At 39.9% G+C, this 13,982-nt stretch overlaps 1 protein-coding gene and 1 long non-coding RNA gene across 8 annotated transcripts in view; one reads left to right on the forward strand and one right to left on the reverse strand.

Annotated features, from left to right (window-relative positions):
• Positions 1–13,982, forward strand: part of LOC100302368 (trypsinogen) — a 42,929-nt gene that overhangs the window by 23,670 nt on the left and 5,277 nt on the right. Inside the window, exons 3-5 of one of the 7 annotated variants that reach the window (XM_085004760.1) lie at positions 6,945–7,072; positions 12,603–13,434; positions 13,563–13,717. In XM_085004760.1, coding sequence (XP_084860886.1) covers positions 13,678–13,717 — 40 coding nt within the window. In that variant the 5' untranslated portion in view covers positions 6,945–7,072; positions 12,603–13,434; positions 13,563–13,677. 7 annotated transcript variants of the gene reach the window in all.
• Positions 8,576–13,982, reverse strand: part of LOC146394894 (uncharacterized) — a 47,008-nt gene continuing 41,601 nt past the window's right edge. The window contains exon 3 of the long non-coding RNA XR_014833603.1: positions 8,576–9,112. This is a non-coding gene — a long non-coding RNA (uncharacterized LOC146394894). The remainder of the gene's footprint in view (positions 9,113–13,982) is intronic.

The raw sequence follows: 13,982 nt of genomic DNA on the forward strand, positions 1-13,982 counted from the left end.
ATAAAATTTTGGATTGTTTGTTGTAGTTCTGTGAAAACTGTCCTGGGTAATTTGATAGGGATTGCACTGAATCTGTAGATTGCTTTGGGTAGTCTGGCCATTTTTACAATACTGATTTTTCCAATCCACATGGAATATCTTTCCATTTCTTTACATCTTCTTTAATTTCTTTGATTAAAGTTTTATAGTTCTCAGCATATAAGTCCTTTACCTCCTTGGTCAGGTGTATTCCGAGGGATTTGATTTTTTTGGGGGGGTGCAATTTTAAAAAGTATTGTATTTTTGTATTCCTTTTCTAATATTTCATTGTTAGCATACAGAAACATGACTGATTTCTGAATGTTAATCTTATATCCTGCTGAATTTGTTGATCAGTTCAAGTCATTTTTGGGTTGAGTCCTTACAGTTTTCTATATATAGTATCATGTCGTCTGCATACAGTGACAGTTTTATCTCTTCTCTTCCTATTTAGATGCCTTTTATTTCTTTTGTTTGTCTGATTGCTGTGGCTAGGATTTCTGGTACTATGTTGAATAGCAGTGGTAAGAGTGGACATTCTTGTCTTGTTCCAGATTTGAGTGAGAAGGCTTTCAGTTTTTCTCTATTGAGTATTATATTTGCTGTGGGTTTGTCAAAAATGGCTTTGATTATGTTAAGGTATGTTCCCTCTATACTCACTTTGGTAAGAGTTTTTATCATGAATGGACATTGGACTTTGTCAAATGCTTTTTCTGCATCTACTGAGATGATCATGTGGTTTTTGACTTTTCTTTTGTTAATGTGGTGTATGATGTTGATTGATTTGCGTATGTTGAACCATCCTCGTGTACCTGGGATGAATCCCACTTGGTCGTGGGGTATGATCTTTTTTATATGTTGTTGGATTCGGTTGGCTAAGATTTTGTTGAGAATTTTTGCGTCTATATTCATCAAAGATATTGGCCGATAGTTTTCTTTTTTGGTGGTATCTTTGTCTGGTTTTGGAATGAGGGTGATGGTGGCATCATAGAATGTCTTTGGGAGTGTTCCTTCTTCAACCTTTTGGAGAAGTTTGAGGAGGATGGGTATAAGTTTCTCTTTGTATGTTTGGTAGAATTCACTTGTGAAGCCATCTGGTCCTGGACTTTTATTTGTAAGGAATGTTTATGACATATTCCATTTCATTTCCAGTGATTGGTCTGTTGAGTTGATCTATTTCTTCTTGGTTCATTTTTGGCAGGCTGTAAGTCTCTAGAAAGTTGTCCATTTCTTCTAGGTTGTCAAATTCGTTGGCATACAATTGTTCATAGGATTCTCTTATGGTTTTTTTTTTTTTTTTTTTTTGTATTTCTGCAGTATCCATTGTGATTTCTTTCTCCTTTTTCATTTCTTATTTTGTTTATTTAGGTTTTTTCTCTCCTCTTTTTGGTGAGTCTAGCCAGAGGTTTGTCAATTTAGTTTACCTTTTCAAAGAACCAGCTCTTGGTTTTACTGATTTTGTCTATTGTTTTTTTAATCTCTATTTTATTGATTTCCTCTTTGATCTTTATGATTTCCTTCCTTCTTCTGACTTTAGGTTTTGTTCTTCTTTTTCTAATTCATTTAGGTTTTGGGTTGTCAATTTGAGATTTTTCTTCTTTTTTTTGAGGAAGGCCTGTATTGCTATGTATTTCCCTCTGAGCACTTCTTTTGCAGCATCCCATAGATTTTGAGTGGATGCGTCTTCATTATTATTTGTCTCAAGGTATTTCTTAATTTCCTTCTTGATTTCCTCATTGAGCCATTGGTTTTTTAGCAGCATGTTGTTTAGTCTCCATGTAGCAAGTTTTTTCTTGTTTCTTTTCCTGTGGTTGATTTCTAGTTTCATGCCGTTGTGGTCAGAGAAGATAACTTGAGATAATTTCTATAGTGTTAAATTGTTAAGGTTAGCTTTGTGCCCCAGTATGTGATCAATTCTTGAGAATGTTCCATGCGCACTTGAGAAGAATGTATATTCTGATTTTTTAAAATGTAGTATCCTGAAAATGTCAATGAAGTCTAACTTTTCTATTGTGTCCTTTAGGATCTCTGTTGCCTTATTGATTTTTTTGTCTAGAGGATCTGTCCATTGTTGTGAGTGGGGTATTAAAATCTCCTACTATGATTGTATTCCCATCGATTTCTCCTTTTATGTCTGTTAATATCTGTTGTAGGTATCTGGGTGCTCCTATATTAGGGGAATAGATATTGATGATTGTGACATCCTCTTCTTGAATGGATCCTTTAACTGTTAAATAGTGTCCTTCTTTGTCTTTCTTTTTTTTTCAAATAAGATTTTTTTTTTGTCTTTTTTTGCTATTTCTTAGGCCGCTGCTGCGGCATATGGAGGCTCCCAGGCTAGGGGTCTAATCGGAGCTGTAGCTGCCAGCCTATGCCAGAGCCACAGCAACGCAGGATCCAAGCCGTGTCTGCAAACTACACCACAGCTCATGGCAACGCCAGATTGTTAACCCACTGAGCAAGGCCAGGGATCGAACCTGCAACCTCATGGTTCCTAGTCGGATTCGTTAACCACTCTTTGTCTTTCTTTATGGCCTTCATTTTAAAGTCTATTTTTTCTGATATGGGTATTGCGACTCCTGCTTTCCTGTCTTATCCATCGGCATGAAATATCTTTTCCCATCCCCTCACTTTCAATCTACATGTGTCCTTTGCTCTAAGACAAGTTTCTTGTAGGCAGCAAATTGAAGGTCTTTGCTTTTTTTTTTTTTTTTATCCAATCTGCCACTCTGTGTCTTTTGATTGGAGCATTTAGTCCATTGACATTTAACATAATTTTTAATAGATATGTATTTATTTTCATTTTAAACCTTGTTTTCCAATTGATTCTATGTTTCTCGTCTTTTTTGGGTTGGATGGTTTCCATTTATTTTATGCTTGAGTGTTTTTCAGTTTTTGTAAATGTAATGTTTGGTTTTGATTTGTGGTTGCCCTGTTTTTTAAGCACATTAAGCCCTTCCTCTATCTGTTTGCTTTTGCCTGATAATCATATAGGCTCAGACACGTCATTAAAAAAAAGAATCTTTATTTTCTTACTTTCCTTCCCCACATTGATGTCTTTTTTTTTAACATCTTCATGTTTAGATATGTATGCTGGCTTATTTGAGTGATTGCTTTCCAGTTGTGGTTTCCTCCATTCTATTTCTTCTTCTTTTTTTATTTAAAGAAGCACTTTCAGTATTTCTTTTAGAATGGGTTTAGTATTGCTGTACTCTTTTCACTTTTGTTGGAGAAATTCTTTATTTCCCCTTCTAATTTAAATGATATTCTTGCTGGATAGAGTATTCTAGGTTGCAATTTTTTTCCTTTCAACACTTCAAATATATCTTGCCACTCCCTTCTGCTTGTAGTGTTTCTGTAGAGAAATCAGCTGATATCCTTATGGGGGTTCCCTTATAATTAACACTTTGCTTTTCTCCTGCTGCCTTTAGAATCCTCTCTTTAACTTTTGCCATTTTTATTATAATATATCTTGGCATGGGCCTGTTTGGGTTCAGCTTGTTTGGGGCCCTCTGTGCTTCCTGTATCTTGATATCAGTATGCTTTAGATTTGGAAAGTTTTCAGCCATAATTTCTTCACATATATTTTCAATCCCCTTCTTTTCCTTCTGGAATGCCCATTATGTGTATATTGGCCCACTTTATATATCCCATAGATCTCTCATATTGCTTTCATGTTTTTTCATTTGGTTTTGTGTCTGCTGTCCTGATGGTGTGATTTCCATTATTTTATCTTCCACATCACTGATTCGTTCTTCTGCATTATTCATTCTGGTCTTTATTGCCTTAAGCTCAGTTTGTATCTCTGCAAATGAATTTTCTAGTTTTTTTTTTGGTTCATCCCTGCATATTCCTTTAAAAAGGAACTAGAAAATATATTACTGCTCATATCTTCTCTTAATTCCTTCAGTATTTTCAATACCTCCCTTTTGAACTCAGTGTCTCTCAGATTGCAGAGGTCTGTTTCATTGTTGTGTGCTTAGGTGAATTCTCCTGTTCCTTTAACTGGGAATGGTTTCTGTGCTTCATCTTGCTTGTTTTTCTGTAAGTTCAGGGAAGCCAAACTGTAGTCTTATAAGTCTACCTCTATGCAAGAGTACCCCTTTGTATTCGAGGGGGTAACTATTTATTTTTGGTGTGGGAGTTGGAATATTTGCTGTCTCTTTCTTTGGCGTGAGCAGGCAGTTGTTCCCAGGATGCTCAGTGTGTTTTCAGGGAGAAGGAGGCAATGGGTAGGGCCAGCAGTCAGTGCCTGGTCGTTGGGCTCTCAACAGCAGCAAGGACCTGCAGGAGGGTGCCACAGGCTACTCCTAGTTGCAGGGCCCTGGGACGTGGTAATAATCTCAAGCCAGATCTCCAAGGTGATCAGAGCATTTGGCAGGAACAACATCAGGGTGCGTGAGTTCCCAGGGGAATGAGAGCAACAACAGCTTGTGTTTGATTGCAATGCCCTCCTCTGAGGTGATTGGAACCACAAGTGGTCTCTGTTCAGGGACCCCCTATTGGGAGGAGGCTATGACCATCTCTAGAGTCAGTGATAACTGCAGTTGTTTACCACCACCACCTGTAGACCATGCATGAAGAAACCTGTCTCACTTAGCCCACATACAAGGTGTTGTAAAGGGTGCTCCTAGTTGCAGGATCCTGGAAAGTGACAGAGATCAGGTGTGTGGGTACTGCCTAGAACGTTTGGCAGTGGCAACAGCAGGGTGGTTGTGTTCCCGGGGGTGCGACAGCACCAACAGGTGTGTTCAGTCACAACGCCCACCTCTGTGGTGCCCTTTAGGTGAATGGGGCTGCAAGTGATTTTTGTTCAGGTATCTCCAATGGCAGTGGGCCACACCCACCTCAAATCATAGATTAACTGCTTGCAAACCATGCAACAAGCACCCTGTCCCACTTAGCCCATGCAGGAGGTGCTGCACCAGTTGCTTCTAGTTGTAGAGTCTTAGGAAGGGACAGCAACCACGTGTCTGGGGGTCCCCCAGAGTGTTTGGCAGTGGCAGCTGCAGGATGGGTGTGTTCCCAGGGGAGTGAGAGCAACAGCATATGGTGCTTGGTTGCACTGCCCCCTTTTCCTTTTTTGGCAACCCCTGAGGTGATTGGGGTCACTGTGGAGCCCACTCACAGGCCCCCAGTGGTGGCAAGCCATGCCTCCCTCTGGCCTGTGAGACAACTACTGCAGTCTGTTCTTGCCACCTGTGGATCGTGCAAGAGGCACCACATTGCACTTAGCCCCCGATGCCCTTAGCCCACACAATAGGTGCCTGGCCATCAGTAGCCGGCACAAGCAGCACCTAATCTCCCTTAAACAAGCAAGAGGCTTCTCGTCACCCATAGCCTCTGCAGAGCCACCCCACCTTCCAAGCCCACGGGCAAGCATTTGTGAAAAAGATAATATTCACATCATCGAAATGCTGCCAGACTTAGAGCTGTCGTAAGATGTGCTTTCAGACTATGCCTAGTTTGGAGAGTTTTAAAGTGTGGTTTAGGAAGGTTAAAATATAATTTTAATATAATTTTAATATAATATATATTTTAATATAATAATTTTTAATATAATTTTTAGGTAGCTCAATCATTTCATCTACTCACTTTTCCATTTCCTCATCCACAAAACCTGGATGAAGGGCGAGTCTGAAATAATCATCTCCAACCCTCTGTCCAACTCTGAATTAGTGTAAGCCAGTGAGGATAAGCTCCCACCCAGATATTTACTAGGCTGATGTGCCAGGACCTTCCAGTGTGTCTCTGACTCATCTAACTATACTCAGCATTTCTCAGGTACTTAATATGTGCTTGTTTAATGAACGTATAAATGGATGCATTGGAAACTAGTAAGAGGGTACTTGTAACAGGTCAATCTAACCATTTAAAAAATGTGTCCCAAATGTGGTTTGGTTGGAATTAGTGTAGTATTTATATGGCTCACTTTGCAAAAATTAGGATTCAAGGCTGAAATGTAAATGATAAAAATAAATGTGCCTGGTGTAGTGTCAGCAGTTAGTATTTTTTTAAAGGACAGGTATAGAATAATAATTCTCAGTGTGTATCAGGTATTAACCAAAGGAAATATGGAAATAAGGGAAATTGTTTTCCTTTTTAAATGTTCCTTGTCAAGTTCTTCATCACTCTTTGAGTATTTCTTCCTCCTTTTTTTTTTCCTGGTCATGCTTGTGGTGTATGCAAGTTCCTGGGCCAGGGATTGAACACAGGTCACAACAATGCCAGATCCTCCCCCTGCTGCATCACAAGAGAACTCCTTTTTTTTGTTTGTTTTTTAGGGCTGCACCCACAGCAGATGGAAGTTCCCAGGATGGGGTCAAATTGGAGCTGCAGCTGCTGGCCTACACCACAACAATGCTAGATCCAAGCAGCGTCTTCAACCTACACCACAGCTCACAGCAACGCCGGATGCCTAACCCACTGAGTGAGGCCAGGGATCAAACTTGTATCCATGGATACTAGTCAGATTCGTTTCTGCTGAGCCATGATGGAAACTCCTCTATTGTCTTACATTGGGTGTCCTTCTTGCACAAAGAAATCCACCAGTTTAGTCCTTCAAAAACAGAAATTTCACTTCACAGGGTGCTTATTGTAAAATCTGAGGCACCTTGGATTGGTGGTGGGTGAGGGAGGCTTCAGGACCTTATCTGTCTCCCATACACTTGAGACAGAGACAAACCAGACAGGGTAATGGTTGTGGTTAATGAACATGCACTTAACTTACCTAAGCTTCTCTGAAGCATTTCCATTTCTCTTTTTTAAACCTGGTTTTCTAGGAAGCAATGCCAATTTCTTGGTCCCAAAAGTCCTGGTTTCCCCCCTTTTTTCCCTCCTATAAATAGCACAGTATTGCCATGTGGGTACTTATTTTCCCTACTGAATTTATTCTTTTTAAGGTCACAACCTGTTTTTTTTTCCAGTTCCTTTGAAAATTTTCCTACAAACAACTCATACAACAACAACAACAACAACAAAACCAATTGAAAAATGGTCAGAAGACCTAAATAGACATCTCCAAAGAAGACATACAGATAAGTGATATCACATGGTATTATCTTTCTCTTTCTGACTTATTCACTTAGTCTGAGAATCTCTGGTTGCATCCATATTGCTGCAAATGGCATTATTTCATTCTTTTTCATGACTGAGTAGTCTTGCATTTTATATATGTACCACATTTTAATCCATTAATCAGTCAATGGACATTTAGGCTGTTTTCATGTCTTGGCTATTGTGAATAGTGCTACTGTGAACTAGGGGTACATGTATCTTTTTGAATTACAGTTTTGTTCAGATAGATGCCCAGGAGTGGGATTGCTGGGTCATATGGTAGTTCTATATTTAGTTTCCTGAGGAACCTCCATACTTTTTCCATAGTGGTTGTACTAATTCACATTCTCACCAACTGTGGAGGAGGGTTCTCTAATCTCCACACCCTCTCCGGTGTTTGTTATTTGTAGAGTCTTAAATGATGGCCAGCCTGACAGGTATGAGGTGGTACCTTGTTGTAGCTTTGAGTTCAATTTCTCTAATAATTAGCCATGTTGAGCATCTTTTCATGTGATTGTTGGCCCATGGCATGTGGAAGCTCCCAGGCTAGGGGTTGAATGGGAGCTATAGCTGCCAGCCTACACCACAGCAACTCAGGATCCAAGCCGTGTCTGTGACGTACACCACAGCTCATCACAATGCTGGATTCTTACCCCACTGATTGAGGCCAGGGATCTAACCTGCATTCTCATGGGTGTTAGCCAGATTTGTTTCTGCTGAGCCATAATGGGAATTCCCAAACTATTACATTTAAAATGGGTAAACTGGAGTTCTCATCATGGCTCAGAAGAAATGAATCTGACTAGTATCCATGAGGATGCAGATTCAATCCCTGGTCTCGATCAGTGGGTTAAGGATATGGCATTGCTGTGAGCTGTGCAGGTCACAGATGTGGCTCGGATCCTGTGTTGCTGTGGCTGTGGTGTAGGCCAGCAGCTGTGGCTCTGATTTGACCACTAGCCTGGGAATCTCTGTATGCTGTGAGTACAGCCCTAAAAAGACAAAAATAAATTTAAAAAATGGGTGAACAAGGTCCTACTATGTAGCATGGGGAACTATATCCAAACGTCTTGGGTAGATCATGATGAAAATGATATAAAAAGAATATGCAGGAGTTCTTATCAGGGCTCAGTGGTTAACAAACCCGACTGGTATCCATGAGGACACAAGTTTGATCCCTGGCCGTGCTCAGTGGATTAGAGACCCTGGCATTGCTGTGAGCTGTGGTGTAGTAGTAGAGGTGACTCACATCTGGTGCGGCTGTGGCTGTGCTGTGGGCCAGCAGCTACAGCTCTGGCTCAACCTCTAGCCTGGGAACCTCCAAATGCCACAGGTGTGGCCCTAAAAAGACCAAAAAAAAATGTTTATGGATGAGTCACTTTGCTGCATAGCAGAAATTGGCACACCATTGTAAATCAGCTATACTTTAATAAAAAAATAAATAAAAAGAAAAAAGGAAGGGGATCAAAAAACCCACGGGAAGAAAATTTCCTGCATATTGTTCTCCATTATTTCATTTTATTTATTTTTAACACCTTTATCAAGGTAGAGCTGATGTGGAAAGAACTATACACATTTAGTGTGTACGGTATGACGAGTGTGGACAGATGCAAACACCCATGATCCCTTCCCCACACTCCAGATAATATACATACCTTAATTATTTTCTGTTTTCTTCTTCCTAGCAAAACCACCCTTCTTACCTGTCGGTCTTAGACAGCATAGTAAAGGTGTGGTCCTCTTGCCTAAAACAAACAATTATTCTTGAGAGCCCACCACATGCTTTTCATTATCCCCTCCCTTAAAAGTGGGAGCTAGAGGGCACCTTCCAGCGTTCACAGGTAAGCAAACAGTCTAATCACCATCCATCTATCTTGCTAGGAGTCCAGGTTTTCAAGCAACAACCAGGTGTTTCTTCCCAGCATTTGAGAGCTTGCCTGAAGTCTCAGCTTCCCCAAGAACTGGTCCCATGCTATGTTCTGGTCGCCAAACATCAATTGACCGTGAATCTATAGATGTGCCCTGATAGCAAGGAGTTCTGGGTTGAAAAGACAAACACAACAATAAAAAACAAAATCTGTAGAATATACTGCTTTTTTTTTTTTTTTGGTGTGTGTGATCATTTTAGATGGTGAGATAGAGCCAATAGCAAGATGAAGCACCTGAAAAAAGATAAATGTACAGTATTTTGGCAATCATAAAAATAGGATATGTGATATATCTTTGTTGCTTATCTAAATACAGTCATTAAGTTATCAAATAAAGTAACAACTTTATTTTTTTCTTTTTACTTTTAGGCCTTTTTTTTTTTCAGGGACACACACGTGGCATATGGAGGTTCCCAGGCTAGGGGTCAAATCAGAGCTCTAACTGCTGGCCTATGCCACAGCCACAGCAACACAGGATCCAAGCCATGTCGGCAACCTATATCACAGCTCATGGCAACACCAGATCCTAAACCCACTGAGTGAGGCCAAGGATGGAAACTGTGTCTTCATGGATGCTAGTCAGATTCATTTCCACTGAGCCACAAAGGGAACTCCAGTAAAAACTTTAAATGGAGCAAAATCTATAAAATATTGAATGGTTATACTGTATACTTGGAAAAAAAGTGATATTGTAAAACATCTACCCTTCAATATATAGAAATAAAATTATGCAGTATAAACTGTATTCACCAGCATTGAAAGGATATGTAGAAAAAAACAGTTATCATTCGAGGACCACCAGAGTTAGAGAAGGTTTTTTCAAAGAAAAGAGTTTAACCAGACATTTAAGCTATTTAACTAGTCCTATACCAATTCTTTTTTAAATAGCTCTGCTAGGTTGTCTAAAATGAGGCTAGCATGTTTTTTTTTTTTGTTTTGTTTTTGGCTTGTGTTTTTGCTTTTCAGGGCCACACCCATGGCATATAGAAGTTCCCAGGCTAGGGGTCAAATTTGAGCTAGAGCTGCTGGCCTACACCACAGCTGCAGCAACCTAGGGTCCGAGCTGCACCTGCTACCTACACCACAGCTCATGACAATGCCACATCCTTAACCTGCTGAGTGAGGCCAGAGATTGGACCCACATCCTCATGGATGCTAGTCAGATTCGTTTTGTGCCACAACAGGAACTATCCAATTTATTTTTTTTTAATGGCTCTGCTAGGTTTTCTAAAACGAGGCTAGTATCTAGCTTCAACTAGTACTATCTGGTATGCTCTACTCTGCTAACATGAAAGAACTTTTCAATTCTTTTGACAGGTGTTCCTGCTACATAAAGAGGGTAAGGGAGTCCATTGGGCTGGAACATCACTTACCTAGACTCTCCTGAGTACTATTCTAAAACCCACAATCTTCTGTTGGATTTGGCCTCTAGTGACCACTTACCTTCTAACTATGGCTCTGCTGATTCTACCTTCCCAAGGGACAAGACTAAGAACAAATGGTTACAACTCTAAACAGACAACTTCCTGATTGAACACAAGGAAGAATTTTCTAACTAAATAGTTGAGAAGATACCATGACCTTCTCTTTCCATAGAGGCTGGATGACTTTTGTTGGGTATATTGTAGATGGCGCTCAAGTGTCCCAGGGGCAAAAAGGTGCTTAAGCATCTACTCTGTGCCTGAGACAGAGTTACAAACTGGGGATTTAAACATAAAATGTTTTCTTCAGAGCTCATAACCTAGTTGTCTTCAAGACAGGGTTATCAAGTCTTGCAACAAAATTCAAAAGTTCTAATAGCGATATAATCCCAGTGTTCGTAGGACCGGTGGGAGCAAGAGGCCACATTTGGAGAGTCTCATGAGACTTTAGAGAGTCTTCCGGCATGAAAAAAATCCAAAAGTTCAAAGACAAAGAGTTCAACTCTTTGAACACCTATTCCTAGGACTCACCTGCTCCCAGAAGACAAAGGACTGCACAGCAGAGGAGCCTGGAGCTCTCATCTGCATCAGACAGGATGGGACCTGGTGTCTTCCTGCCCAGGTTCTTGTCCTCTGAGTGCCTTTCCCTGGTCCTGAGAGGGGTTTTCTTGGATAGTCACTACCCCTGTTAGTTTCTACAGCTCACATTCTCTCTATCCCTTTCATGCCCTGTGCCAGCACTTCAAGAAGTGGGTTTGGGCTGTTTTGGCAGGATCCAGTGTATATAGGCAGGGTCAGAGAACTGTAACCCCCCAGGAGGATGGCTATCAGTCTCAGAGGGATGGAAAGAAGGCAGTAAGTTGGGTTCAGGGGTGACAGTAACACTTTACTAAGGAGTTGGGATATTAAATGGGTATTGACACAAAAACCCAAAGACAAGAGAAACTTATTTCTTGGAGATGATGTATGAGATAAGGACTTCATCACAGGAAAATGGGACAGATGAGATGCTTGAAGAGAGGAGACAAGAGGCTAGGAGGATGATTGGCCAAGGTGACTTGAAGTTCTGTCATTGGCCTTGATATCCTTGAATTCTATTTGTCTAGGAATGGGATGATATCTAATGGTAAGTCCAAGCAGAGTTGGGTAGTAGCACTTAAGAGACTAAAATGATTGGAGAGCTACTTGGACAAGCCAGAAGATTTTTACATTGGATATACTCTTCAGTACCTGATTCCGTCATCTGTAGTGTTGATTCTTCTCAGCTCCAGGTCATTCGTAAAGCAGCTACTTGGCTTTCTGTGCTCTCAAGTCAGAGACCTCAGGGACTTTTTGCTACATTTCCTATGGGATCTAAGCTAGAACTTTGGTGAAGAGTTGTTAACCAGCTGGGAATCTACCTTGGAGTCCCACATCAAGAGCATGCGTCAATGTCCTAACTGCAAAAAACATCATGGAAATACTGTCAAGGACTTTGCTGAAAACAAGACACACACACACATACATATATGTATGGATGACTGAGTCACTTTGCTATAGAGTAGAGTTGTAAATCAACTATAATTTTAAAAAAATTAGAAATCTTCTTTATATATCACCAAGTTGGATTTATTTAAGGAAGGTAAGGTTGGCTTTTTTATATGTAATCTTTTTTTTTTCATTATAGCTGGTTTACAGTGTTCTGTCAACTTTCTACTGTACAGCATGGTGACCCAGTTACACACACATGTATAGATTCTTAAGAGAATATCTTACTTTTGCCTTTACTCCAAACAATGTTTTAGGGAGAAAGGAAGAAGAGAGGAAGCTGGGGATTCAGAGCCAGGATACTAGAGTGACAGCAGTGCAGGAAAAAGGAGAGGCTGACACATAAGGACAGTTGTACCAAAAGAGGTGCAATGATAGCATATTAGGAAAGAAACTTTAGCTCTGGGACCAGGGTTCTAGCCTTTATCCAGTCACTAGTTGTTTTGCTTTTGCCTTTTTCTTTGTCTGTTAAATTGGAATTATAGTAGGTGTCTTGTAGGTTTGCTTTGAGAATTACTCATTTAACATAGGTTAAGTATTTAGAATATGCCTATTAAATAGTAAGTTCAGATAAATATAAATTATGCTCATCTTCTCTTTTCTGTTTTGATTTATTGTGGTTTCTAACCAGAATTTTTTTTTCTTTACTTAGGATGTTTCTATTAATAATGAAATGTTAACATAGATATACAGGCCAGAGCTACCCAAAGACAGAACCTCAAGTCAGCAGAAAGAAGGAAATCATAAAGATCAAAGAGGAAATCAATAAAAAAGAGATTCAAAAAACAATAGAAAAAAAATCAATAAAATCAAGAGCTGGTTCTTTCAAAGGGTAAACAAAATTGACAAACCTCTGGCCAGACTCGCCAAGATGTGAGAAAGAAATCAACCAAAATAAGAAATGAAAAAGGGGAAATCTCAACGGATATTGAATATAAAAACCCATAAGAGAATACTACGAACAATTATATGCCAACACATTTGACAACCTAGAAGAAATGGACAACTTTCTAGAGACATACAGCCCTCCAAAACTGAATCAAGAAGAAATAGATCAACTCAACAGACCAATCACTAGAAATTAAACTGAATATGCCATAAAAAAACACTCCCTACAAACAAAAGTCCAGGACCATGGCTTCACAGGTGAGTTCTACCAAACATACAAAGAAGAATTTATACCCATCCTTCTTAAACTTTTATAAAAGGTTGAAGAAGAAGAAATACTCCCAAGGATATTCTATGAAGCCACCATCACCCTAATACCAAAACCAGACAAAGATACTACCAAAAAACTAATAATTGTTAAAGAGGCAATGTTAATTATATACCAAAGGTGTAACTTTCAAAACAGTACTTGGAGTACAAGTTCACATTTGGGACAACCGAATGCCTAAACTTTCTGTCTGGGAATAAGGACACTTGTGGCCTGCCCGTGACCTTCTTCCATCTTATTTTCTATTCTGAGGAACACAGCCCACCAGGTGGGTTTATTTCTTCCATTCCCATAACCTTCTGGAAAAGTGGAACAAGGCAGATGTTTAAATTGGATGCTGAATTATCTTTAGTTTGGCACAAAACTGAATTCTAAATTTGGATTTGTGAGTTCCAGGGAAATCACACTTCTGGCACCTGTGGCCTTGGGTGTCTATGATAAACCTGGCTGTTAAATAGCTGTGGATGGAACCCCTTCAACCCAGTCTCCAGCCCAGAACCACTGAGGAACCATGAACACCTTTGTCTTGCTTGCGCTCCTGGGAGCTGCTGGTGAGTCTTAATCCCTAAGTGATCAGGAGGTTTTAGGGATGCATTTTCTACACCGGAATGTGACAGTGAAGGTTGAATATGTAGCTTAAAGTGGCTTAAGATGTAGAAACAGCAGTGTATAGGACATGTGTCTGTAGGTAACTAAATCGTTGCTATGGGAGAAGCTTATGGTGAACAGGGCAATCACCTTATGGAAAGAATTAAGAGGCAGAATTTGTCTTGACCTTCAGGTATGATCAACAAAGAAAAAGGAAGAAAGGGTCAA

Source organism: Sus scrofa, chromosome 18 (genome assembly GCF_054392235.1).
Source record: "Sus scrofa isolate SSC_HxYL_T2T_F1_AM1 chromosome 18, Sscrofa_HxYL_maternal_Yorkshire_Landrace_v2.0, whole genome shotgun sequence".
NCBI classification, from domain to species: domain Eukaryota; kingdom Metazoa; phylum Chordata; class Mammalia; order Artiodactyla; family Suidae; genus Sus; species Sus scrofa.